At 59.0% G+C, this 23,215-nt stretch overlaps 1 protein-coding gene across 2 annotated transcripts in view; it reads left to right on the top strand.

Annotated features, from left to right (window-relative positions):
• Positions 1–20,895, top strand: part of HUNK (hormonally up-regulated Neu-associated kinase) — a 65,931-nt gene extending 45,036 nt beyond the window's left edge. Inside the window, exons 6-12 of one of the 2 annotated variants that reach the window (XR_008425930.2) lie at positions 4,612–4,747; positions 8,045–8,207; positions 11,525–11,608; positions 13,099–13,146; positions 17,900–18,080; positions 18,270–19,904; positions 20,014–20,895. Coding sequence is in view for 1 of the 2 variants with exons in the window: in XM_053916645.2 (XP_053772620.1) it covers positions 4,612–4,747; positions 8,045–8,207; positions 11,525–11,608; positions 13,099–13,146; positions 17,900–18,080; positions 18,270–18,928 (1,271 nt within the window). In the remaining variant the exon portion in view is untranslated. Of the gene's footprint in view, positions 1–4,611; positions 4,748–8,044; positions 8,208–11,524; positions 11,609–13,098; positions 13,147–17,899; positions 18,081–18,269 lie in introns of both variants that reach the window. The other variant, XM_053916645.2, reaches the window with a different exon arrangement.
• The last annotated feature ends 2,320 nt before the right edge of the window (positions 20,896–23,215 follow it).

The raw sequence follows: 23,215 nt of genomic DNA on the forward strand, positions 1-23,215 counted from the left end.
AGTCTCAAGAGCGGGGGGTGTCCCATCTCTGCAGAGCCATCTCGCCTCCGTCCTTCCCTTTCCAATAGAACTCTGAACTCCTGACTTCCTCTTCTGCTTAAAACACAGGAAGCAAAAGGGTCTTATGGTCCGTGTTGCAGAAATAACGGCAGGCTTCCTGGCTTTGAAACTCACCGTGTTGTAAGGTGGCCTTTGAAACGAGCGTTTGTAATCTGTGTGTTTCTGTTGTGTCTTCCTCGGTCAGTTCACTGGAAAGAAGTGTTCATTTTATTCACGGTTGGGCTCTGATTTGTTTTGCTTCTTGAGTTTTAGAGCCCGCTCCACCAGGTGGGTCGTCTGGGAAGGAACCTCAGACTTAGCTGGCTCGCATTTCAGTAAATAGTTCATATGCGGATCTGGTGTCAGATCCAGGAAACTAGTGAGTTTGGTTTTTTGTGTGAACCGCAGTCCACTTCATTCCTGGCCTCGGTTGGCCCTGAGAGTCGTTGAACTGGCCCCTGGACTAAACCGAGCTTTCCCATGATAAGACAGGTGACCAAAAGGTGGTAATTATTTAATTTCGACTTATGATACGTGGTTAAAATGTAGCATTTTTATTTTGCTACTGTTGTATTTTTTTTTTAAAGAAAATTTTAAATTTAATAAAAAACCTCTTATACCTCTAATAAGTCATATACAAATTTAGTAGATTAAGTTCCCTAAGCATGTAAACATCTTTTTTTTTAAATATGTTGTATATTTTTCTCTTGAGTTTATAAAGCATCCAGGAAGCTGACCCTGAATTTGTGTTTGCAAAGCAGAAACGCGTTCTTATGTGAAACGATTGGATTTGTCCACACTTGCACCTTTGCTAGGGAGGCTGGAAGTGTGGTGGCATGTGTACCCCTGCAGGTGGGGGAGTGCACACCTGTGCAGGTGGGGGAGTGGGTACCCCTGCAGGTGGGGGAGTGGGTACCCCTGCAGGTGGGGGAGGGTGGGCACAGGGAAGGCGACTTATGGCTCTGACCATATCAGAGGAGCACCCTTACTGAGTGGGAGGAAGGGCCCAGACCGGTGGGGCCAGAGCTCCTGACTTTCTCGGACGTGTCACATGAGGAAGGGCGGCCGCCACGTGTCTAAGAGGCAGAGCTCCTGGAATGTCTGTTGAGCAGCCTTTGTGGGAGGAGGAGCAGGAGGCTAGCCCGCGGTTGTCACAGGGGTGGGCCGGCTGGGGAGATGACAGCACGAGAAAGTCGGTCTCGCTCCTTCAGAAAAACCATCACCCCCCCGGACTGTCCCCAGACGTAGCAGGCTGGGCTGTGAGTGCTTCCTGCCTGTGGGAATAAAATTCAGCGTAAGAAAGTAAAAGTTGCACCCCCGATGAAGTTATTAAAGAGTCCAAAGGAAATTCCAAAGCAGATCCGTTGGAAAGGTCCCAGCAATGCCGGCATCCCAGCGCTGGCGTGCAGCCCCGCCCGGTGGAGCGGGGCTGGACCTGGGCCCGTGGCTCTGCGCAAGGCTCCGGGTCTCACACCCCCGGCCTCCGTGGTTTGGGTTTGCCAAGCAAGCGCAGCCTGCTTTGCTGTGTCTGATCTGAGTTAAGGAATCTGGGTCCCCGCCCTTTTTTAAAAAACTGCTGGGACGCGTGGACATTTCTCTCAGCTGGGCTCTGCCTGCAGAGCAGCGTTTGCGCACGCTGAGCGGTGTGTCTCTCGGCGAGTCCCCGTGCGGACTCTGCTGTTGGCGTGTGCGGCCCGGAACACAGCCCCCAGGGGCACCGGGTGGCTCTGGCCGGAAACTAGCCTGAGGTGTGAGGTCTGAGCCGGGTGCCAGCTGCCAAGGGGCCCAGGGCACCTGATCTTGCTCACAGGATGGATGGCTTCGGTTTTGGGGCTCAGCCGCCGCCCTCTGCAGCCCCCATTTCCCCAGCGCTTCGCCCTTTGCACCCCACCACGTCGTCTCTTCTCCCTGCCGCCGGCCTGGCCCCCTTCATCAGAGACCCCGTCTGTTTACACGCCCCAGTGCTAGTTTCCCAGTAACCAGGAGGGGGGCCGCTTACAGGACAGGCGCGTGCGCGTGCCCGCACGCTGTCTCGGTTCCAGCCACGCAAGGGGGTGCTGCTGCCCCCAGCCTGTCTGCGAGGGTGGAACTGAGCCTCCGTCAGACGATGTGCTTCTCTCTCTCTGAACTGACGTCTGCTCGACCCCCAAACCTGGGTCGTCCCCGCTGCCCTGTTCGCTGCCCTCCCTTTTCTTGCTGTGTGTAGCCTAAGACGCACCCCCAGCCCCCCCACTTGGTGGTATCCTCCAGTGTCCTTACGTTTTGGGTGACATTGAGAGTGGATTGTCCAAATCGCAAACGGGCCACTTTATCCCGGGCCTCATGAGCGCACCCCGTCCATTTGATGACCCTGCCCCTCGTTTCTGTAACGATTCCTCCACCTCTGTTGGTGAGCATACATTTTTCGCTTGAGTGGGAAGGGTTTTTGCCAGGTTTGAGTTGGAAAAGTGCAGCATCATGGACCCCGTGGGTTCACTGTGCCGTGTCCTGGTAAAGCCACAGTAAGGGGGAAATGCTGCCCGTGGAAGTTCATCCGGCACAGTGACCCGCGGACACCCGGCTGAGACACACCGGGCGGGCGGGGTCGCCTACACAGCACAGAGCCCATTCCACCATCGAGTGGTGAAAACGTGAGCTTTGGGGCCTTTCCAGCTCTGGCCGCCAGGCGGTTTCTTCTCCTGCCCGTTGGTGCTCCACAGTCCCGGTGTCACGCATAGTCCGACACTAGGGACGGCTCCCCTTTCGTCACCGCACGTCCGTGACAGCCCTGTAGACCCTTCCAGACCCCTCCACACAGCCACTTCGGATCAAGAGGGTCTGTGCTGGGAGTCACCGGAGCTAAGCTGCAGAGGCCGGGACAGCGGGTTACGGTTTCTGAGGAGGCTCCGCTGTCCCGCTGGGGTCAGGCTGCCGTCTCGGGGAGGCAGTGAGGACAGAGCCCCAGGGCGGATGGGACTGGCTGGCACCCCGGGGCTGCTCTCCCTGTGTCCTGCGGCCCTTTCCCTGGGCTCAGTGTCTAGACTCACATGTCCCCATCCTGGGAGCTGACACCTCCCGGGGTACATGTGGCACAGGCGATGGGGACCGTGTGGAGGGAGCGCCCTCTGGGTCGTCCCCACCCTCGGGCTCGAAAGGGGATCCCTCGAGACAGCTCAGGAGAGAGGGTGCAGCCGGGCCTCGCCCACCACGGCCCCCAGGACAGCTGAGCGTGTTTCAGTCCCTCCTGCTCCTGACGCGTAGGGCTTTTCAAGGCCCTGACAGCAACTTCAGAGAGCTCCCCGCACGTCCTCCACGTCCTTTCAGGCTAATAGCGCGACGCTCGCGGTGTCCACAGTGGCAGAGTTCGTCCGCAGAGAGCCGCACTGAAATGACTTGGGCTCTCAGCCGTTTGCGAAGGTGCAGAGCGCCCGGTTCCGAAAATAGAACAAGAACGCACATCCACTCTGTTCTCAGCTCCTCCGGTTAATCACGCAGGGACGAAGCCGCAGGTCCTTTCAGGCTGAGCGGCAGGGAGTCTCCAAAGCATCAGTCAGTCACTCAACAGCCTCCCATTTCAGTTCACGAAGCCACATCTTTTTCTCTTAAACAAAAGACATCCCCATCTAAGCATCCAACAGAGTCTCACAAAGCGGGGGAGCTGAGAGAAGGGAGACAGAGGTCCCAGGAGAGAGGAATCTCTGCTTTTTTTAAACATTTATGTTTTGAACATTTATGATGCGGCGACAGGAGACCCAGGGCAGCCGACGGGAGCGTTGTGCCTGGGTGGAAGGAAGGGACGGTGAGATCTGGGAGCTGGTCAGCTCTTTCTCAGACCCTGGCCTTTCCCAGCATGCCCCACGAGACAGGCGACGTTCAGTGTGCCGAAAATAAGGACGAGCTTGACTGGCCCTTCGCCCTGAGGGCCAGCGCAAGAGCAGAGGCCCTTCAGGCAGACGTGGGCTTCCAGTGTGGCGCTTGCCAGGCCTGTGCTCACGAACTAGGACTTCAGACCTGAGTCGCTGTTCGAGTTTGCTAAACACTTCAACCGAACGCCCTTTGGCGTTGCGTCGGCCTGGTTGGCTGCGCCAGGTGGGCATGGGCTCCTGGTGGCCTGTTCCGAGCCTGGGACGATGTGGGGGCTGTGGAGAAAGGACCAGAGAGACAACAGGACCTCCCTGGCCTGGGGGACTGGGTGTCCCCCGGCGAGGGCCACATCTGGCTTCCAATGACCTTTTCCCGCTGGTTCCTTCCCGAGTGCTCAAAACCCTAGTGTGAGATGAAGCAATTTCTCTTCACTCTCTTTCGCCCCTTCGAGCTGACTGGTACAGGACAGGCTTCCGCCCCCCTCCGAGGGCATGAGTACGGACCAGACCACGGGTTCCACTGGGAGGCGCAGGGCACGGGGGCCCTTGGCGTTCTCCTGTACCAGGTGCACCTGCTGAGCAGGCGTCTTAGACTCCCCGGACCTGTGGCACCCAGAGACCCAGGGAGTGGACTGGCACTTGGTGGCTCGGGGGGGTGGGTCACCTGCATCACGTCTCCCTGGTGCAGAGGGCGCAGCTTAGGACGTGTGTGTGGCCGATGTCTCCACAGGAGCCACCAACTTCCTGCGCTCGCTGCTGGAGCCCGACCCCGTGAAGAGGCCCAACATCCAGCAGGCCCTGGCGAACCGCTGGCTCAATGAGAATTACGTGGGCAGAGTGCCCTGTAGCGTCGCCTATCCCAACAGGTGAGCAGGAGCCTCCCCGGGGGCCCCTCCTCGGCCGGAAGGGCTGGTCCACAAGCCCTGAACAGTCTTGACTGGAAGCTGTGATTCAAGACAAAGCTGCTACCAGCCCCCACCCACCCACGCAGCCCCGACCAGCCCCCCTCAGGGCACAGGAGGAGGTGTGCACGGAGCCCACACCCCCGCCTCATGCACCCTGCACCTGGCAGAGGGCGGGTGAGGCTGACGTCCGGGCCTTACTACCGGGGGGCATCCTTCCCAGAGGCGGGCCTTGTCTTCATACCACGGGACCCTTTAGACTAACCGTGCCCAACAGAGTGTGTGTGTCTGAGTGTGTGAGCACGTGTGTGTGTGAGTGTGTGAGTGAGTGGGAGACCCACCCGGCCTCCCCTGCCAGCATCGGTGGAATCGCCTCTCTCTCCTCCAGACTACCTGCCTCTGGGTGTCCGGGTGGGAGGGACAGACGGTAGCAGGAGTCTCTGGCTCCGGGCAGTGGCTCCCTGGGGCTCCCCATGAAGGCCACCAGAGTGGATTCTAAGGGGCGGCCTCTGTACAGAGGGCCCTGGGCCGGGACCCCAGGTGGAGACACCGAGTGACACCTCGCTTCATGCCGGGGAGCTGCCCGCAGCTCCGAGACCAGCCCACCGGAGTGTTTCCCCGTCTGCTCTCCTGCCCATTTCACATGTGTCTGTAGCCAGCTCGGGCGAGGGAATGGGGACCCTCCCCAGGGTAACTCGAGAGCCAGTGTGGGGACTGTGTGGGGCTGACACCTGACGCATTCTTCAGACTGGAGTGTCCTGTACATTTGAGGACAAGAGGACCACTGGTGAACGGGGGCGAGGGGGGGACAGGCCAGGGAAAAGTGTCCCCTGTGATCATGTTTTCAGACTGCCCAGGAGGGTCTGGAAGCTTCCACCAGGCCTTACGAATGTCGTAGTGCCAGCTGCTTCAAATGAGAGGGGCTGGCAGGGGTCTGTCTTGGGGAAGGTGGTCTCAATCAGGGCTGTCAAACTCATTTTCACTGGGGGCCGCATCAGCCTCACGGTTGCCTTCAAAGGGCCGAAATAATTTTAGGGCTGTATAAATGTAACTACTCCTTAACTGTTAAGGAATTGAAATTACATTCGGCCCTTTGAAGGCAACTGCAAGGCTGATGTGGCCCCCAGTGAAAGTGAGTTTGACAGCCCTGGTCTAGAAGAACCTAAGGGGATGTGGGTGGGCGTTCCTGGGATCCACATCGACACTATTGGGTCAGACTTACACCCCCCGTGGCAACAGACGAGGGGGCTTCGCCCACTTGTCACCTAGGATTCACACAAAGTCCAGGTTCCTCGGTTACCTGGGGCCCTGGGGACGAGACTGCTGGATTCTGACACAGGCTGGGCTTGGGCGGGTGTCTGACACAGACCCCCGAGAGTCACTCCAGCGTGGGGCGGAGAGCGAAGCTGAGGCCGGGGCTGCTCGCCAGCGCTCTGGGAGAGCGGCACCCAGGCGGGCGCTCTGTCGTGCGTGGGCGCCGCTGGCAGCTGGAGGTGTCATTAGGCCAGCCTGTCCCTGTCCTAATGAGCTGGCTCCCTCCGCTAACACGGCAGCTGTCGAAGGAAGCAGACCTGGTATTAGAAAGACTTTCCCCTCATTGGCCAAAATGTCACTCACAAAGAATCACCCTGTGGCGTCTCATTTTGTCCTTCCCCCCAGGTTGCAGTCAGGCTTTCGTAGATTAAAACTTAGAGCCAACATCCTGTGCTGGCTTTGCCAGGTTAGGGGTTTTGAACTTGGACTCGGTCACAAGTATAAGGCTGCCTGTGAACTAGTCGGGCAGGTTGTAGAAACGGTCCGGGTCCTGTGTGTTGCAGAAACAGGGCTCGTGTCTTCTGCTGAGGGAAGGGCTGCCGCTCGGCTTCTACTAGAGGCGACTCGACGTGCGGTTTCCAGGGAATGAAACCGGAGGTCTGGTCCTGTTGGGGGCTGCGCAGCTTATTTACTGTCTGTGTTTCGAAAAGCATTTGAGGTGGGAAGAAAGTGACAATTACTCTTCTGGTTTTACCAGCCCACAGATGAATGCCGTAGGAACACGAAACCCGAGAAAGAAATATTTTCTTCATGAAGTGTATTCTGTAGCTTCCCCACATGCCTCGCCCCAGATTGAATTATTTTAGATGTCGTCTCTTTAGAGTGTTTCCTGTTGGGGAGGAAAGAAAAGAAAGGCCCCGTGTTTCGGACCTCTCTTCTGGAAAGCCGCCGGCACCCGTGCCCCGTGCCCCTCGGCCTGCCTGCTTGTGCTCTGTGGCCATCTGCCTGTCCGTCTGAGAGGCGGTGAGCGTAGAGGTGTGCCACTCGCCAGGGTCCCCGGGCTTGAACTCGGGGGCTGCAACTTCCTGCCTCTGGGACCCTAGGCGGGTCACGTCACTGCCGTGGGCCGCCTTTCTTCATCTGGGAATGGGGGGTAATAGTGCCTACGCGTGGGAATGTCGTGGAGGCTGCGTGGGTTCCTGTCTCTCTTCGCCACGGGGAGAGGCTTGTTGAATGAATGAATGAATGAATGAATGGGTGAATGAGGGAACAAACGCCTGTATTTCTTCGGCACTTCATCCCAAGGAGTTTAGCTCTATAATCCTCCTGCAAAGGTTTAACCTGTCTGCGGAGAGCACCCTGCTTTGCAGCTGAGCCCCCAGTTTCCTACTTATGAGCGCGTGAGCTCACACTGTTCCTGTAAACCCCATCTGGGCCGGTTCCTGAAAACCCGCTTTATTACCCAACTCCCACCCACTTGAGTGTGGGCTCCCCCTGTGTCCAACAGGTATAGCTGAAGGAAAGAACGTCAAATTGTAGCGAAATCCGGGACAACTGGGGAGATTGGAATGTAGTCCAGATATTAGGAAGTGCTGAAAGATTGCTACGACCTGGCCGGGTGTGTGGATGGTATTGCTGTTCTGCGGGAGATTCTGCCCTTGGGTTTTGAAGACGCACACTGAGGTGTGTAGGGAAGAAATGCCGGGATGGCTGGGGTGTAAAGGGAGAAAGGGAGAGAGAGAGAGAGAGAGAGAGGAAGGGAGAGAGAGGGGAAGGAAAGAAAGAGAAGGTAACACAGCGATGTGTTAACTTCGGCCCATCCAGGTGCTGGGTCCACGTAGGGGAACGATGCTATTTCCTCCGCTTTTCTGTAGAAGGGACCTTTGTCACGGCGGAAAGTCAGCGAGCGGCCAGGGCGGTGGCCCTGCGTTGTGCAGGTGTGAGCGCCGCTCAGCGGCCTCTCCGTGAGGGCGGAGGGGTGACGGCGCCCTGTCCCTCTGCTGCCAGGATCTCGCTGGCTGACCTGAGCCCGAGCGTGGTGCTGCACATGACGGAGAAGCTGGGCTACAAGAACAGCGACGTGATCAGCACTGTGCTCGCCAACCGCGCCTGCCACATCCTCGCCATCTACTTCCTCCTGAACAAGAAGCTCGAGCGCTACCTGTCAGGGGTGAGTGGGGCCCGCGCGGCGTCTCCCCCACGCGTCCCCTCAGTGACGTTTGATCTGGGCGGTTACTTCAGACCGAGGGGAGGCTGGGGGTCCCAACGGGGGGTGAAAGCAGCAACAAACCTTCCTGTTGGGGGTCGGGGGGGCACGCTGTCCATGTGAGGCGTTTTTCTCAGGTCCTCACGCAGAGGCAGGCTCGGGGCAGACTGCTGGGAGGCTGGGGCCTCTTCTCCCTTCAGCTTCGCTGCCTTCTTGCTGCCACTTCTTAGCATCCTGGGGTCCCCACTGGAGGCACTGGGGACCCGCGTGGCCATCGAAGCTGGCAGCGGTGCACACTTACCCTCCAGAAGAACAAGACAGGTGCCACCACCTGGCCCTGGCCGCTCTTCTCCAAGGCTGCGTGTCCGAGTGCAGGGGGTCTGTGCCCCCCGTGAGGTCCTGCGGGGACCCACTGCCGGGGTGGGGTGGTGCCCTCCTCCCGTGGTCACCTTCGCTCTGCCGCCAATGCCCCCGTGCGCCTGGGTCTGTGAGTTCACACGTGTGGTGGCGAGGGTTGGTCTTGACCAAATCGGCTCTCTTTCCGTGGACAGTGGCTCGGAAATACCTCTGCAGGGAAGACCAGGTTGAGGGCGGTGCGGGTGCTGAACGGCACGCCTCCTGCCCCTCCTACTCAGGGTGGTGGGGGCTGCCCCAACCTTACGGGAAGCCCGCCCTCGAGATTCGGAGTGTCAGGCAACCGTGGGCAACTGGGTGCTGTTCCCGCTGCCACGACGGAGGACGTCCACGCTGTGGGCAGGGCACTGTGAGGCCTGGCTGTGCAGCTCGTAGCTGCAGGAAGACACGTAAATCCAGACCACGAGGGTGAACTTCTGGCAGGGTGGTCTGACCTCTGGGCATCTCGGGGCCACCCTGGAAGAAGAAGAGTCGTCTTGGGCCACACATTTAATACATTGTGGCGCATAATCACAAAAAATCTCATCACGTTTTAAGTAAATTTACGCTTTTGTGCTGGCCCCATTCACAGCCTCCCCGATCCGCATGTGGCCTGAGGGCTGCGGGTTGGACACCCCGGCAATCCAGAGTTTTTGGTGCTATTTAACAGATAACCCTAATATTCCACAAAATTTCCCTACAGTAGGCTTGGACACCTTTTCTTTCCTCACCCGAGGACTTTTTTTTACTGCTTTTAGAAAGAGAGGAAGGGGGGAGAGAGACATCGATGCAAGAGAGAAGCATCCATCAGTTGCCTCCCCTACGTGCCTGGGCCGGGGATCGAACCCGCAGCCCTTCGGTTACGGGACGATGCTCCAGCCAGCTGAGCCACCCTGGCCAGGGCGTGGAAGCCTTTCATGAGGTTTCTATTTGAGAGAGAAAGATGGACACCCTTCGACAACCAGGGAAACGGTTGCCCTTTGTGCCAGGGCAGCGATGGCCCCCGTCGTGCTCGGAGGCAAGATGGTTAAGAGTGTGTCTCTTCAGTGAATGGGCTTGGGAGGCATCTGCAGAACATTGCTGCGCAGAAGACGGACCTTCACGGGGGTTTGCAGAACGGCCAGGCAAAAGGACGGGCGTTTCTGAGCTGAATCAGCTTGGGGTGCTTGCTAGGGTTCGCTCCCACTGGAAGCGAACTCCGGTGTTTGCTGAGCCACCCAGGGAAGGATGTCCTCAAGAAGTAACACCCTGGACGGCCAAAGGCTTTTAGCCACGAGAGCCGTGATCTACAGGGCAAAGCGCTCTCCAGGAGCGTGGCCGAGGCCGGGTGGTTTTGGAGACGGGAGTTGAAGGACAGGTTGCTCTCGCAGCTGTTTCTCGTTAGTGTTTGATCAGAGGCTTGCGTCCCTCATTTCTTTCTCCTCACTTCTCGTTCCTGCTTTATTATCTATTTATAACACGAGTGGCCCATCAGTACAGTGTTACACGCTCGTGACTTATCAACAAATGAGCGTGTCGTCCAGGCGCCCGCCCACAAGCCTTTCACAGGGGGCTCACGGTCACACGCCCGGGCCCCTCGGTGGAGGACGGCCGTCAAGGATTTAAATAAGTCAGGGAGGGAAGAGGACCGACCCACTGCTTTTCTTTCTCCAAATGATGAATGACCTTCGGAAAATGAGTCTGCAGTCAGTGTTTCCCCGAAACTGGCCTGAAGTCCACGGTCTCACGTGTGTGGAGGGCGGCGTGGCCCCAGCCCTCAGCGGCCAGCAGCGTCGCCCGTCTCCGGCAGACCTGTCCTCTGGGTGCTGGCCCGTTAGGTGGAGGCGCTCGGGTTGTTAAACACTTTCTCTCCGGCGTCTCCCTCCACATCTGCAGAAACACTTGGTTTCGCCCACTCTTCCTGAACATTCTGGCGGCACGGCCCACGCAGGAGAGACCCGCGTCCTCCCTGGGAGTCCCGCCGCCTGCTGTGCCCTGCCCTCCTCGGCCCGGCCTCAGGGTTGCGGGGCTGAGCCGGACTCTGTCTGTGGAGAACGTTCCCCGGAACCTCAGCTCACGGCACTCTCGCTGGGGACGGGCCTTCTTTTCCTGTGTCTGTTCCTCCCTCGGCGCTGAAACCAGAGGACGGACCTGGTCTCACACCTGCTCTAACTGGAGCAAACGTGTCCCCGCCGGCAAGGACAGCGCTCCTCGGCCCCAGCGGACAGCGGCTAACTTAATTGCATTGTGTGCCCAGTCCCAGTTCTTAATCTCAACCTATTAAGAGCGACGCGTGTGATTTTGGAAATGAAACTCATGATCGAAAGGGTAAAATGTGAGACCTCAACCACCTGTTTCTCCCCTGCTCTCCTGATTCTCGTTTCTTTTTTCAAAGGCAAGAAACATGGGTTTGAATTTGGAGATCTTGCAGGGACATTCTGTGGATATTCATTGGTTGATAAACTAATCGGCCACTGAATCTCACCTGTCTGCGGATGGGGGGGGGCGGGTGGCCCTCCATCAGTCACAGGTGCAGCTGTCTGTCTGCTGGACCTGGATGAATTGCTGGGGCTCGTCTTGGGGTTGGGGGCAGATAGGGACCATTGTCAGATAAGCAAATAACGAAGACCCGTATAGCAGTTCAAACAAACGAGGTTACCCTCCAGCTCAGCCCCTGGGCTCCGCGTTGACACCATAGAGCATCTCGTCGCGCAGAGGGGGGATGGAGGCCACCCCCGGGACCCCTGGCCTTTCCTGGCAGAGCCAGGGATGGGGCTTCTCTGCGGTTCCCTGCCCTTCCCTGCCAGCCACTTGGGGCACTCGAGCCCAGCCCCAGTTTAAAACTGAGTCGGCCTTAATGGACATTTCTGTTTCCTGTGCGCTCAGCATGCTTTCCCTCTTCTCGGTAGAAATCCGACATCCAGCACGGCCTCTGCCCCAAGACCCAGCTCCCCCAGGTGGACAGGTGCAGGCCCGGCAAGGAGCCCTACGAGGTGAGTGGCCCCGAGGGGCGCCTGGGTGTCTGAGAACAGCTGCCTTCCATTGCTGGGGAGGTGGGGGGTGGGGAGCCCCGGGCTGGGCCTGGGCCAGCAGGGGAGTGGCCCTGGGGCCCTGCCCACGTGCAGCCCGGGCAGCCTGGTGTTCTCGATTCCACTTCTGCCGAGGAGACGGGCTGAACTAAGTGGAAGAACCTTCCCTCTTGGGATTTCGGTGCCAGGACCTTGTGACTGGGCCATGGTCTCCGCCTCCTGTTCCTGCCAGCGGCAGAAAGTGCGTCTGTGAACTTGGGACCGAGTCTCCTGCGTGAACCCTTTGGGCACAGGCCCCAGGGGCTCCCCTTCCTAAAGGGGCCCCGGAGGATGAGAGGGTCAAGGGGCATGGTTGTCATATTTGAACTGGCCTGTGAAGCCACACAGAGCCGGAAGCCATTTCGATAAAGTCCTTGAAAGTCACGGTGACCTGCAGGAGAGTGTCCGAGTGGCCTCGCCGTCGGGGGAGGGGAGCTGGGCGCGGGGTGGTGGGGGGGGGGGACTGTATTCCTGACACTGGACCACAGACCGGGACTTAAACGGCACACAGGCTGGGAGGCTGAGATCAGCGTGTGGCAGGGCCAGTCCCCAAAGGCTGGGGGCCTCTGTCCCAGGCCCCTGTCCCAGCTCCTGGCGGGGCTGGCCATCTGCGACTCCTGGGCTTGTGGGAGCCTCGTCCCGGTTGCTAACCCTGTTGTTATGTTAAACGGGACCCTCCCTGCGTGTGTCTCTCTGTCCAGTTGCCCTTTGTATAATGACACTGGTCACACTGCATTAGGGCCCCTGGGGACCTCATTTTAACTTGATTACCGCCCGGTAACACCAACCGGCCCCCTTCTCCAAGGTGAAAGACAGTGAGTTTTCCCAAGCCCCACTGTCCCCAAACTTCAAAGGGGGTATAACAGGCTTGTCCTGGTCCCGTTTTCAAATAAGTCCCTGTCCTGAGCACCTGGGGCTGAGGACTCCCACGTAGGAACTTGGGGAGATACAACCCCACACCTAAAGGGGACTGTGTGCGTGAAGGTAAGATGCTAGACTGTCCGCTCTGTGTCTTTTTCACGACCTCGACACCTTTCTACAATGACGTTTCTCAGGCCGGCTGAGCTGTTAGAAACTAGGATGGTAGTTGCCTTGGGGACTGGGCGGGGGACACGGGTGGGGGCCGAGGGACGTCCTGTTCGGGCTGCATTCGAGAAAACCCCTTGACCTGCTCACACATCCCGGGAGCCCTCCTCTGTGGTGCCTTAGAGCTGAGAAAAAAGTCCCTGGAACGTGTATTCAGCACCTGACTTAGGACACCTGCTGCCTGCCTCCACCATGACCTCGGGGTTTGGTGTCCGGTGTAAACACGGAGATGAGTCGTTCTCACACCGAGGCGCGAGTGGCATGGGTGCAGGTGCAGGAAAAACAGCAGGTGCAGCCTCTGAACTGTTGACAAATGCTGCTGTCCACAGGCCTCCCTGGACGCCTGGACGCGGGACCTGGACTTCCTTGCCGTGCAGGTAAGCCCCTGGGACGTTGAGGCACGTTTGTCAGCGTTCTCTGGAAAAGTGGACCTAATAGGGTCTGTGCGTCCCTGCGTGGTCACCCAGGGAAGAGGTGGTGTCTCAGCTCCCATCCCAAAGCCGTTTGGAGGCAGGAGCTTTCCTGGGGACCCCGCCATCTGTCTCTCTTGAGGTCGTCTACTGATTGGACAAGGCCCACCTGTGGTGGAGGGTCCTCTGCTTTACTCAGTCTACTGATTAAAACGTTACCCTCAACTCAAAAATACTGCACAGCCACATCCAGGCTGGTGTTTGACCAGACACTGGGTGCCGCGGCCCAGCCACCTAGACGTGAAAGTGACCGTCACGTGTGCCCCTGAGGGCTGCTGGAACTCCGCCCAGCGCTCTGGGCTCTGCCCGCCCGTCCTCCTCCTGAATGGGACACGCAGGGTCCTGTCGTGAGTGGGGCTGCCGGAAGCCCCTCCGACCAGACCCTCCGTTCAGCTGTTTCACGCTGTCTTGCTGTGGTTACACGCTTGGCTGTGCACGAGTGTTTCTGCCCGTGTGAGCCACGGCATTTGCCACGGCCCAGGGCTTCCGGCTCCGTGGCCTGGTTCTCGAACCAAGCCCTCTTTCTCTCAACTCATTTCTGTTTTCCCTGCGGCAAAGTCAGGCCTCGGCAGCTTTCCCTTATGGGACGGGCAGCAAGGAGCCCAAATCAGCCAACCCACACCTGGGCCGTCCGCACCTGACTCTGTTGTCCCAGACAGCCAGGTGAGGTTCGTTCATCGTCCAGGGGACGGCAGGCTCCAGAAAAGCCGCGCTGAGCTGGACTCGTGGTCACCCGGCTTGTCTCGAGCCCCCAGGGCTCCCCTGCGGTGCACGTCTCTCCCTGTGGCCACATGTCCCCGCTGAGGATGGGTGCAGTGGCCTGCAGCCTGGGTGATGGGGTCGTGGGGGGGGGGCTGGCGCACCTGTGCTTGTTACACTGATAAAGCAGGTGAGGTGTGGGTTCGTTTATATGTGAAGAGTTGGAAGGACCCGCCCTTGTGGTCACAGAGGGAGGCACCTCCTGTAAGGGGGGCGACTTGGCAAGAGCCACCCTGCGGCACCCACAGAGGAGGCCTCAAGAGGCAGGGGAGGGGTACAGGCTTTGGGGGACAGGAGGCCGAGTCCCCGGAGGCCAGCGCCCCGAGCTCAGGTCACAGGGGCCGAGGACAGGATCCCTCTCAACCCCCGCCCAGCTGTCACACCTGCAGGCGTCACCCTCCCGGAGCCCAGTGGGCCCTCACTCCCTGGCCCCGTGCTCCCCTCCATTGAACAGCCCACGGCGTTAGGGGTCTTGGTGGGTAATCGCCGTGGGGCCACACTGTCAGTGACGGGTTGTGTAGGTCCCCACGCACGTCCGCAGCGGGTGGTTTGAAAAGAAGCTGTTGTGTGTGCGGCTTGCATGTGGGGCTGCCCGAGGTCCTCTCTCTGATCTGCCTTGGGGGATTCGGGATCATGCCTGGGGGTCCAAAGGGGACCTTTTAACCAACAGCTTCAGATCCATCGCCTGCCCTCAGGCTCGGGGGTGTGGGGCGCAGCCCCCGGGAGACTCAGACTCAGAAGGAAGCTGGGGAGGCCGTGCATGGGGTGGGCGCCCCCCCGACTGGGGAGGAGCGCGGGAGCGGGCGCAGGCACGGCAAAGGCGGACATGTCAGTCCCTCTGACAATCCGTGTCTGTTACACGGGGAGGTGGAGCCTCCTGCTTTCTAAGAAACCCCTTGGGAACCGCAGTCCATGCCAGTGGGAAGGGGGGACTCGACGGGTGTCGCATCGGTAACCTGTGCTTGGGGCACTGTGCTTGGCAGCAGATAGGTTTCCGAGGGCCGTGGGCCCTTCCACAGGGACTGACCCAGCAGCTGGTCCCCGGTGGCTTGTCCCCGGCAGGGAGCAGTCCGGTAGCCGATTCTTGGTGACCCCCTCAGAAACCAGTCACTGTGGAGTAACCCACCGTTTTAGGCTGGAGGACAACCGGGTACAGGGTCCCGGGATTGACTCCCGCAGGGTGGCCAGCCGGAGCAGGGTTCCTGGAACTCTCCTTTCTCCTGCCCTCACAGGGCTTGTCACCAAACATCCCTGTGTCCGTCACAGGAGAGGTTTCTAGAGCCAGCTGTGGTCTCTTTCTGCAGAAAACTTGTGGCTGGATGCCTCTGCGGGGGTAGGGACGACTGTTGTGTTCCATCCTTCAGCTTTGGAGAGCCCAGTGAGCGAGGGAAAGTGCCTGAGGCAAAGCCACGGAGACGCAGGCAGGGCGGAGAGCGTAGGGACTGCAGAGCAGCCCGACTTTGCAGGATGGGTCATCGGGGCCCCTCTGATGCTTGGGGAGGGGTGGGAGCTCGCTCTCTTCTTCCTTTGAGAGGGAGGGCCATTCTGCAGAAGCAGGGAGAGACAGGCAGGGGACTGACGAAGGTGCCCTGGAGCAGGTGAGCCCCTTTCCCCTTGGTAGTATCGTGCCTGGTGTTGCTACCGGAGCCCACGGCTTCATCCGTAGCATCCTGGGGACCGACCTGGAGCCCTCAAACTCCGTGTGGCCCCTGCCCTGGCCAGCAGCTGAGCCTGCCCTTTGTGCCTGCCACCGGGATCGCCCGCCCTTCCCTGTCTCTGGCTCCCCGGGGATAGTGTGGCGTCTGGGTTAGGAACTCTGGTTTCGGGGCTCTGGGGAAATCAGAGTCTTCCTCAGGCTCTGGGGTTAGTTCGTCGCTCCCGCTGCCCCTTGTCTGGAGGACGGCCGGACCACGGGCCTCACCTCATCGCGTCACCTCTGCGTGTGGTGCCTGGCGCTCCGGGTGTCCCCTGCAAGGGCTGCTGGTGGCTGTGTAGACACAGGGGAAGGAGTTGGCAGGAGCTTTGCCTCCCGTTTCTGCCCACCTCACCGCTCCCTGGGGGACAGGCCACCGCAGCCGGGGCTCAGCCTGGCCTCCCCGAGACCCGTTCTTCCCTGCCGCTCTTTTCCCCTCAGACACGGGATGGGACACACCCGAGCCTGTGAGGGCTTCCCACGTCCTCACTACAAAGGTGCAGCCAGGGTAGAGCTGTGTCCCCGAGAAGCTTTGCGGCTTCTCTGTGAGAGCAGACGAAGTCCCTGGAATGAAAAGGCTCGCAGGTTTGAGGCGGGAGTGGGGCCACCGGCCCTCTTTCCCCCCAGTTCCGCGAGTTCGGGCATCCGCTGCGCAGCGAGGAGACATCACAAGGCTCCTGGGGCCAGAGAGAGAAAAGCGCTTCTTAGTGGCCCCTCTTCCCGGGAGCCTGACCTCATTTCTTTTGATTCCTTGCGGTTCCCACTGGCATTTCCTTTTTTAACGTTTGATAACCATTTGTTAAGCCGTCCCAGTCGGCCCGGCCTCGTGCCCAAGGCTGTGGGTTTGAAGATACAGGAGCGGAGGAATTCACTCCTTCCGGGGTTACAGTCGAGCCCAGTAGAGGCAAGACCATCGCAGAAATGGCTGAATAGTGCCCCTTTTAGGGACACAAGTGAGTGCTTGTGTGACCAGAGGGTGGCGGAGTGTCATAGACTCACCGGCTGGCTCAGGGCCGGGTGGGCTTCCTGCTGGCCCTCGGTGTGGCTGAGCCCACGAGAACGGCCATATCCTGGTGAAGTAGCTGCATTTCCACTGTGGCAGAACCTCAGGGCTCTACTTTACAGTGAGAAGGCGGGTTCCAGAAGCCTTCCCCTGCTTTGCCTCTGTTTGTCCAGCTTGTCCTAGAATAATTGACCTCCTAGGGATGACCCTATCCCGGCTGGGGCCCCTGGAGGCAACGCAGCACGGGTTGCCGGGAACAGTGGAAGGCTGCCAGGCCCAGCCCCGGGGAGGCGGGGCCCCTGAGGATCCCCAGGCCTCGGCTCTGTTCAGAGACTTGTGAAAAACCGGCTTTCTCAAAGCTGCATGGGTAACCCTTCAAACAGGAATCACACTGTATGGGGCTGTCCCAAAAGTCAGTCACATGTCTCATTTTCACCAGTAACTTTATTGATTTGGGTATTTTGAGTGTGTCGGCTGTCTCCTGCTATTGGCCTCTAGTGGGCAGAGGCCAGGGGTGCTGCTCAGCATCTTCCCATGCAGAAGACAGCCCCACCATGAAGATTTTTTTTTGGCAGAAATGTCAATAGTGCCAAGAAACTTCACAAACCACTTTTGACATGTTCAAATCACTCACAGCACCTTCTCCGTACACCGCACAAATCTTTTTATGTGCTTCAGTTGCGTTTTTACCTTTCTTGAAATAATAAAGCATAATATGCTGGAAAGGTTGTGTATTTTCTTCCATCTTCAATATTATAATGGCTGCACAAAAATTCACCAATTTTCATTTTTTTTAAAAAAAAATGCATGCTGAGAAGTGAAGTAATAGCCCTGGCTGGTGTAGTTCAGTGGTTGAGTGCCAGCCTGTGAAGCAAAGGGTCACCGGTTTGATTCCCAGTCAGGGCACATGCCTGGGTCGAGGGCCAGGTCCCCAGTAGGGGGCGAGCAAGAGGCAAACCACACATTGATGTTTCTCTCCCTCTTTCTCCCTCCCTTCCCCTCTGTCTAAAAATAAATACAATCTTTAAAAAAATGCATGCTGGTATGATAACTGTCACAATACAACCTAACAAAATTGTTCTGGATGAAGTTAAAGACAATTAAGTGCTACTAGAGCCATTATATGGAATAAACTAAATGGACTTTTTGGTCCACCCAGTAGATTCTTGTATGTGTCTGAGTACATGTCCATTTCTGATCTGAAGGACAAAAAGCCCAAAGAACAGGAAAAAAGAGGGGACTTCCTTCACCGGCCGCTTTCCAGGAAGTTGGACAAGACCCTGTCCTCGAACAGACAGCCCCCGGCCTCACCCGTGACGCAGGTGCCGGGCACCAGGGTGCTGCTGAGGGACCGTAAGGCCACCAAGTCCGGCTTCCCCGACAAAGGTGGGTCCGCCCAGCCTGCTCCCCAGGCCACCGTGCCAGATTGCACGGCCGCTGTGTGGCCCCGGGACAGACACAGTTCCTGTGCCTGTCGGCCACCTGTGCAGAGATCGAGCAAGCAGGGGTGGGGGCAGGTGGGGGAGGGGATGGTGGCGTGGGCCTCACGCTGTCCTTTGCTTTCTTGGTGTGCAGATTCCTTTGGCTGCCGCAACATTTTTCGCAAAACCTCGGACTCCCATTGCGTGGCTTCTTCCTCCATGGAGTTCATCGCTGTTCCGCTGCCCAGGACCCCCAGAGTGATGAAGAAGGCAGAGCCCCCTCAGCAGGGCCTGGGGAGCAGCGGCGTCCTGCCCCGGGAGGACCCCCTGATGCTGGACATGGTCCGCTCCTTCGAGTCTGTGGACCGCGACGACCCGCTGGAACTGCTGTCCCCGGCCCCTCACTGCGGAGCCCTGGGCTCCCCGGGGGGCTCGGCGCACGGGAACCCCGGGGAGCGGGTGCTGTCCCCGACCCTGCTGCCTGGAAGCCCGTCCCCTCTCCAGACTCCTTTGCATCCCACTCTGGTCTCCTTTGCTCATGAAGACAAGAGCTGCCCCCCGAAAGAGAGCGGCGTGTATGCCGCCCCTCTGGGCCCCAGTGCCAGCGTGGCGCGGCCCCTGGGGAGCCCGAACTGCGTGAAGAGCCGCGGCAGGTTCCCCATGATGGGCATCGGGCAGATGCTGAGGAAGCGGCACCAGAGCCTGCAGCCGCCCGCAGACAGGCCCCTGGAGGCCAGCATGCCCGCGCTGCTGCCTGTGGTGCCCGGCAGCCTCCCCTTCGACATGGCCAATGGCCTCAAGGGCCAGTGTTGACGGGGACTGGTAGTAGCCTCCCCTGCAGCAGCCTTCAAGGCCTGGGGACCCCAGCCAGGCAGTGTCCCACCTGGGGGGCAGCTAAAATCCCCAGAGGCCAGGGTTTACCAGCAGGGGGGGCTGCGGGGACAGCTGGTGACAGCCATTTCCTCCTCTCGCTCCCTCAGCTGCACTCGGGCTGGACACTGCTCCAGCCTGGGGCCGCTCCAACCACGGACTGTTACCCGCCTTCACTGTGAGCCCTGCTGGGCCTCCCCGGGTCATTGCCTATTTAGCCATCAGCCATGGCTGCAGGACACCAACGGCAGTGTCCTGCAACAGCTCGTCCAGGTCACGGTGTCCTTCCTTCTGCAGAGGTGACTCCCTCACAGGGAGCCGGGCAGGTCCCTCACCACCAGTGCCAGCTCCTCTGAGCGGGAGGGGACAGCTGGGCAAAGACCGACCCAGACGGTGGGGACCCAGCAAGAGGAAGGGACCAAAGGGGCACGCACACATTTCTGAGCGAGGTTTTGACAGATTCTTTCCTTTCTGGTAGAAACTTGCTGATGGGTCAATGATCTTCCCCAAAGATGACTTTTCTCTGTGTGGCATCGTTAGGTTGACGTGATGTCGTTTTAGGAACTAGAGGGAGAGATGAGAAGTGATCCACCAACCTTGTGCTTCCATGAGGGGATGGATGTGGAGGCACAAAGGCCCATGTGGGGCTGGTGGCCCACAGCCACCTGCAGGACCGCACGGGCCTGACGGCCAGCCCCGGGTCCGGGCCATTGTAGCAACATAGCCCTGATCCTTGCTGAAGGCGCAGAACATAGTTTCAGTTGGTTGGTTACAAAGAGAATATAGTTTCAGTTGGTTGGTTACAAAGAGGAAATGGCTACAGTTGGATTGGGACACACCTGGATGGCACGCGGCCTCATGCTGGGCGGTGCTCAAGCTGCTGGAGAACGGCCACGGTTCGGAGCTCGGCTGGTTCATGGTGAGTGTGTGCAGGCTGGCCTGGTGGGGCTGCCCTCTGAGGACAGTACCGTGTCTTCTGTCAGGGCAGCCGTGGTCCCCGAACAGCCTCTGACTCGCTGTTTCTGCAGCTCCCATCGAGGATCGAGCCAAAGGAGCTCTCGGTTTTGTGTCCGCTGCCCCTGTGTGGACTTGTGGACCCCGGTGAGGTCTGACTGTCTCACTGGTGCTGCCAGGGGCCGTCTCCTCGTGGGGCCTCGGCCTGGCACTTGGGGACCACTCGGTCACGAGCAGCATGGGAAAAGGGACTGGCACAGGTTGGAGAGCGATGAATTCAGGAGAGAGATTACACAGCAGCCTGGAGTCCTCGGGCAGGAGAGATTGAAGCCATCGTGGTGGACGTGCCAGGGTGTGCAGCCGAAGCCAGCCGCGGCCCGTGAGAACTGCAAGGCCTGCGCCCATCTGCACTGGTGGCCCGACAGTGCCGGCGAGCGGGGGTGGCTCGTCTCTGCTCCCCTGCCCGTGGGCACCTCCTCTGCCCCCACGTCCCTGATGGAGCAAGGGGAGGGGGGATGTCTGCCGACCCCAGAAGCTGCGGCGCTGCCTGGTCCTGGCTGTCCTGGATGGACCTGCAGTGGCTGCTCCCCAGTGGATGGGCTCACCCCCAATCTCAGGCTTGCCAGGGGGGCATCAGGCTCCTGGGTTCTGGAACAGTCCCTTGAAAGTAGAGCTTTTGAAGCATGTGAAAAAGACCCTGTCCTTTGGATGGAAGCTTGGTCTTCAAGAAACCTCTCCTGAAGGTGGTTCCCGGCAGGCTGCGCACCTGAGCCGCGCAGCCCCTCGCCTGGCTGGCCTCTCGTGTCTCCCTTCCTTTGAGGATGTGAGCGTTCCTGTCACTGTCCCCTGCCCCTCGCACACGCTGAGAACAGCTGTGGGCTGTCACACACCACCATGTCTCCCTGGGGACCCTGAACTGTGAGCGAACTCGGGGTGTGGCAGACCCAGTGAAAGGCGGGGGGGGGGGGGGGGCGGTGGGAGGGGCTGAACTGTCTCTGCTGTGTGAGCACCTGGCACATGTGTGGGATGGGATGAGAGGAGAAGCGTTCAGGTCCTTGTTATTTTACTGTATTTATGTGGAAAGCCTGACTGTCCCTTTGGTAAGTACGACACACGTCCCTCCGACCCACGACCGTCTGTCTCGCGTCTGTGACCTCGGTCGGCCTGCGCCCCCTGACGGAAGTGACCGGACCGGCCTCGTGTGAGGTCCGGGGGGAAAGTCCGCTTCAGTGGTTCTGTTCGGTCGTAAGCAAGGACTGTGCGTGTCACTGTTATTAAGTGTCTGTACTTTTATAAAGACTGTGAAATACACTCTCCCTCACTGTGCCTGCCTCTCGTGATTGCCGACACGTCGTGAACCGCGGCACAGGCCGCAGGTGGTTGAGGTGCTTGGCCAGCAAGGACAGACCACAGGCAGGGGCTGGGGGGGCTGGTCTGCGGGTGTCTGCTGCCCTCTCCTCTCCGCTTTGTGAACTGAGGTCTGCAGGACAGCAGCTCGGGAGGAGTCAGCGTTTTTCTTTCCGGGGGGCACAGGCCGAAAACGGCACATGGAGAATGACGTCTGAACGTCGCCTGGAGGTTTGGTCCTTGTGTGGGCCTCGGGGAGGGTGGGAGGGCGGTGAGGAGGGGCGGGGGGTTCTGGGTGGGTGTTGGATCGTCCCACTTGCACTTTGTGACCGTGCACAGCAGGTTTTTCACACACAACCCTGCTCACACCCTGTGCTCCCTGTGTGGAGGCTCGGGGGGTGCATGGTAGAAACCGAGAGCCCCTACGGGGGCCCCAAAGGTGGGCAGTGGGGAGGGTGACTCTTGCCTTTCCATGTTGATGTTCAGTTAGGAATCAGAACATTTCAAAGGGACCTGCGCTTATTTGGCTCAACTCCAGCCCCTTAGAGGAAGAGCGAGTGGGGACCCCTGTAAAGGTTTGCTCCTTGCACAAATTTTTGTGTGCTTCGATGGGTGCGCTGGCCCAAGGGGGCTGGGACCGGGGGCAGGGCTGCCCCTCAGAGAACACGGAGTGATTAGTGTGGCCACTACTGTCGGAGGGAAGTCAAGAGCAAGCTAAGACATCAGAGGCGTCTTCGCATTTTTAGGTCATTTTCAAATTGTGCAGCTTCTCTGGGTCCGAGCAGCACACTCCACCGCCCCCCCCCCCCCCCACACCGACTCTTGGAGCTAGAAAAAGTCTCTTTCCTTCTCAACAGGCAGCCCAGGGAAGCAGCAAGCCCCAGAGAGCCGGTTGGCTATGTGAGCTGTCAGAAGGGTATCGAGTTTTACCAGGTTAAATCAATAAGCCATTTCTATATAGCCACGTCACGAAGGGAGACAAATTCAGAGCGAACGCAAGATGGTGTTTTTAGGGGGGGTCTGGGAGCCTCTCGGTGGTTGTATTGTTGTCCTGGCAGGACCGTCTTGGGGCTGCAGGCCCGGTGAAAGTCGTTCAGGGCTGGTTCGCGGCAGGGTCGTCGAATCCCCAAAGTCTTATATTGTAGCCCTAGCCCCCAGTTGCTGGGGGTGTGGCAGGGGTTGCAGACGGGGCCTTGAAAGAGGAGTGAGTGGCAATGGACCACGTTGAGGGTGGGTCCTGATCCAACGTGATGGGTGTCCTTGTAAGAAGAGGAGGTCTGGACCCGCAGAGGGACACCAGACAGGGGAGCGACCCGAGACGGCGGCATCTGCCAGCCGAGGAGAGAGGCCTCAGGAGAAACCAGGCCTGCCTGTCACCTTGACCTCGAACGATCAGCCCCCAGAACTGGGAGCAGTGAATGCCTGCTGTTCAAGCCGCCCAGTCTGGTATTTTGTCACAGCAGACCCAGCGGGCTGGCATGGGGTGGGGGGAGGGGAGGGCACAAACAGGAACATTTGTATATTCCGTAAATCGCACAGATTTTTATGTATTCAGCAGAGTTTACAGGTTCCATCCCATTTCCTGAATCCAGTTCATCCTTTTCTTACAACTAAACCAACCCGGAAAGTTGTCTATTTTTGCAGTGAGAGTCCACCTTGTCCGAGCGCTCCCCTCCCCTCCGCCGTGTGCCAGCCCCGTGTTCTTCTCCAGCGTAGATCCCCGTTCACAGCCTGTTCTGTAAAAGGCCAGAGAGTAAACAGTCCACCCTTCGCCGACTCCCACGCAGTCCGTTGCCTGTTCTTCTCTGTGTTTTCAGTTTTGCTTTTGTTTTCTCACCCTTTATAAATGTGCTCACTATTCTTACCTGGCGGGCTGGTGGAGCCAGGTCCAGCTGACCTTGGCCTTCGTGATGGAGGTGGCCAAGTCCT

This window comes from Desmodus rotundus, chromosome 2, assembly GCF_022682495.2.
Source record: "Desmodus rotundus isolate HL8 chromosome 2, HLdesRot8A.1, whole genome shotgun sequence".
NCBI classification, from domain to species: domain Eukaryota; kingdom Metazoa; phylum Chordata; class Mammalia; order Chiroptera; family Phyllostomidae; genus Desmodus; species Desmodus rotundus.